The sequence below is a fragment of the Zingiber officinale genome, chromosome 7A (genome assembly GCF_018446385.1).
Source record: "Zingiber officinale cultivar Zhangliang chromosome 7A, Zo_v1.1, whole genome shotgun sequence".
NCBI lineage: Eukaryota > Viridiplantae > Streptophyta > Magnoliopsida > Zingiberales > Zingiberaceae > Zingiber > Zingiber officinale.
In genome coordinates, this window is record NC_055998.1 from 95,284,740 (window position 1) to 95,286,351 (window position 1,612).

Here is a 1,612-nt window from a genome sequence, read left to right on the forward strand (position 1 = left end):
TATTCTTAGGACTCTTCTGATTCAAAAAAATATCAAATATTAATGTAAAACTCTAAATTACTTTAAATCAAAATTAATATATCTCTTTAAAATATTCATGCCCTCAAAACATCCACAGTAGTGAATATTTCTCCTAAATATTTATGATCCTCACATCCAAATTAAATATTTATAGGATACACCTATTAAATATCTCACTTTCAAATATTCTAAATTTTATAATTAAATATATTTTTAAATTTTTTATTAAAAAAATTAAAAAGAAAGACATCACAATCATTTTTTTAACCGATTGAGAAAATTTTAAACGTGAAAGAAAAAAAAATTGAACAGGAAAATAGAGGGTGATGTTTCGGTTCAATAAAATGTGGAACATTTTCTATATCAATGACAAAACTGATTGAGCACTGAATTTTGCTAACTCAAATGGAATGAGACAGTAAAATTGCTTATTAGTGCCACAAACTGCTTAACCTTATTCATATCACAAGCCTTCCATAAGATCAAGCTCTTTTACAGTATATTAATGAAAACAAGTCTATTATTTTTGACCATTCTACTAGCTAAGATCTCTTTACATCGTGAGACAATCGTTAACTGGGCAGGTTTGGTAAGCGTGCTGGTAGTGATAATACGGTTGTGGGGCTGCAGGATACATGATGTAGTAGCTCGCCGGCATCGGCTGCCAAGTCATCGTATTGAACTTGGCCACAGTCGCTGGTTTCTCCTCTTTCGTTGGTTCCGCAGGTTTCTGCTCTTTCTTTTCTTCGGCTGATCCGATGCTGACGAGGTCGGCGGTACCCATCTTCCTCCTGAGGATGGTGGTCAGCGCGACCGAGTCAACACCATCGCCAACCACGATGAGGCAGTCTTTGTCCAGAGCCACAGAGAGCACGCCGGGCAAGCCGACGGCGGTCTTGAGAGCTTTGGAGCACCTCTTGGGGTCTTTCATGGCCACCTTCAACACCACCTTCTGCTTAGCCATCTTAAGAATTAATCAATGTGGGATTAATTAGTAAGTTGGTGGTATGTTTGCAGCATGGAGCGACGGTTCGAGTGTCGCCAGTTGCAATGTGGGATAATATCTCCGTCTGCTGGCTTAAAGCCTCGAACAGCCATCAACTTGTCAACCCAGCATTCATCCTGATTTACCTTCCTCCTACAATACCATGGGGCAGGCGTAGAGGGCCGCTGGGCGGCGGAACCCGCCTTTTGCAGCATCTTAAGAATTAATCAAAGCAGTGACTAGTGTTGTAGCTTGATTTCAGATTGTGAAGGAAAGAAGCGGTTTATATAGACAGAAAGCAAGAAAGGGAACAAGTGTGAGCGAACTCAGTAGGAAGTCTCCTCACGGAAGACTGATAATCCAAGTCAACTAAGTCAAGTCAAGCAAGTCACCTGACAGGAAGAGCAGACACTAATTGGACTTGGAACAGTTAATTAGGCATCCAATTTTGACTCAAAGGGAAACAGAAAAGAAGAAATGTTATGCTTCAATTACTTGTGCAACAGTTGTTCGATGCTATATGGAGTTAATATTGAGTCATGATTCAAACACAAAAAAAAATGAAAATCACAGAGATGATGTTAAACTAAATGCGTAAGTATATAA

General features: G+C 39.0%; 1 protein-coding gene across 1 annotated transcript; it reads right to left on the reverse strand.

Annotated features, from left to right (window-relative positions):
* Positions 1-275: 275 nt before the first annotated feature.
* Positions 276-1,260, reverse strand: LOC122000278 (heavy metal-associated isoprenylated plant protein 16-like). Its single transcript, XM_042554736.1, has 2 exons — positions 1,222-1,260; positions 276-985 (listed from the first exon to the last, which is right to left on the reverse strand). Exon 2 carries the CDS (start codon positions 983-985, stop codon positions 575-577), a length of 411 nt encoding a protein of 136 aa, XP_042410670.1. The 5' UTR covers positions 1,222-1,260; the 3' UTR covers positions 276-574.
* Between the last annotated feature and the right edge of the window lie 352 nt (positions 1,261-1,612).

Coding starts and splice junctions, on each gene's coding strand:
- LOC122000278 (XM_042554736.1), bottom strand. CDS start 985: ATGGCTAAGCAGAAGGTGGTGTTGAAGGTGGCCATGAAAGACCCCAAG.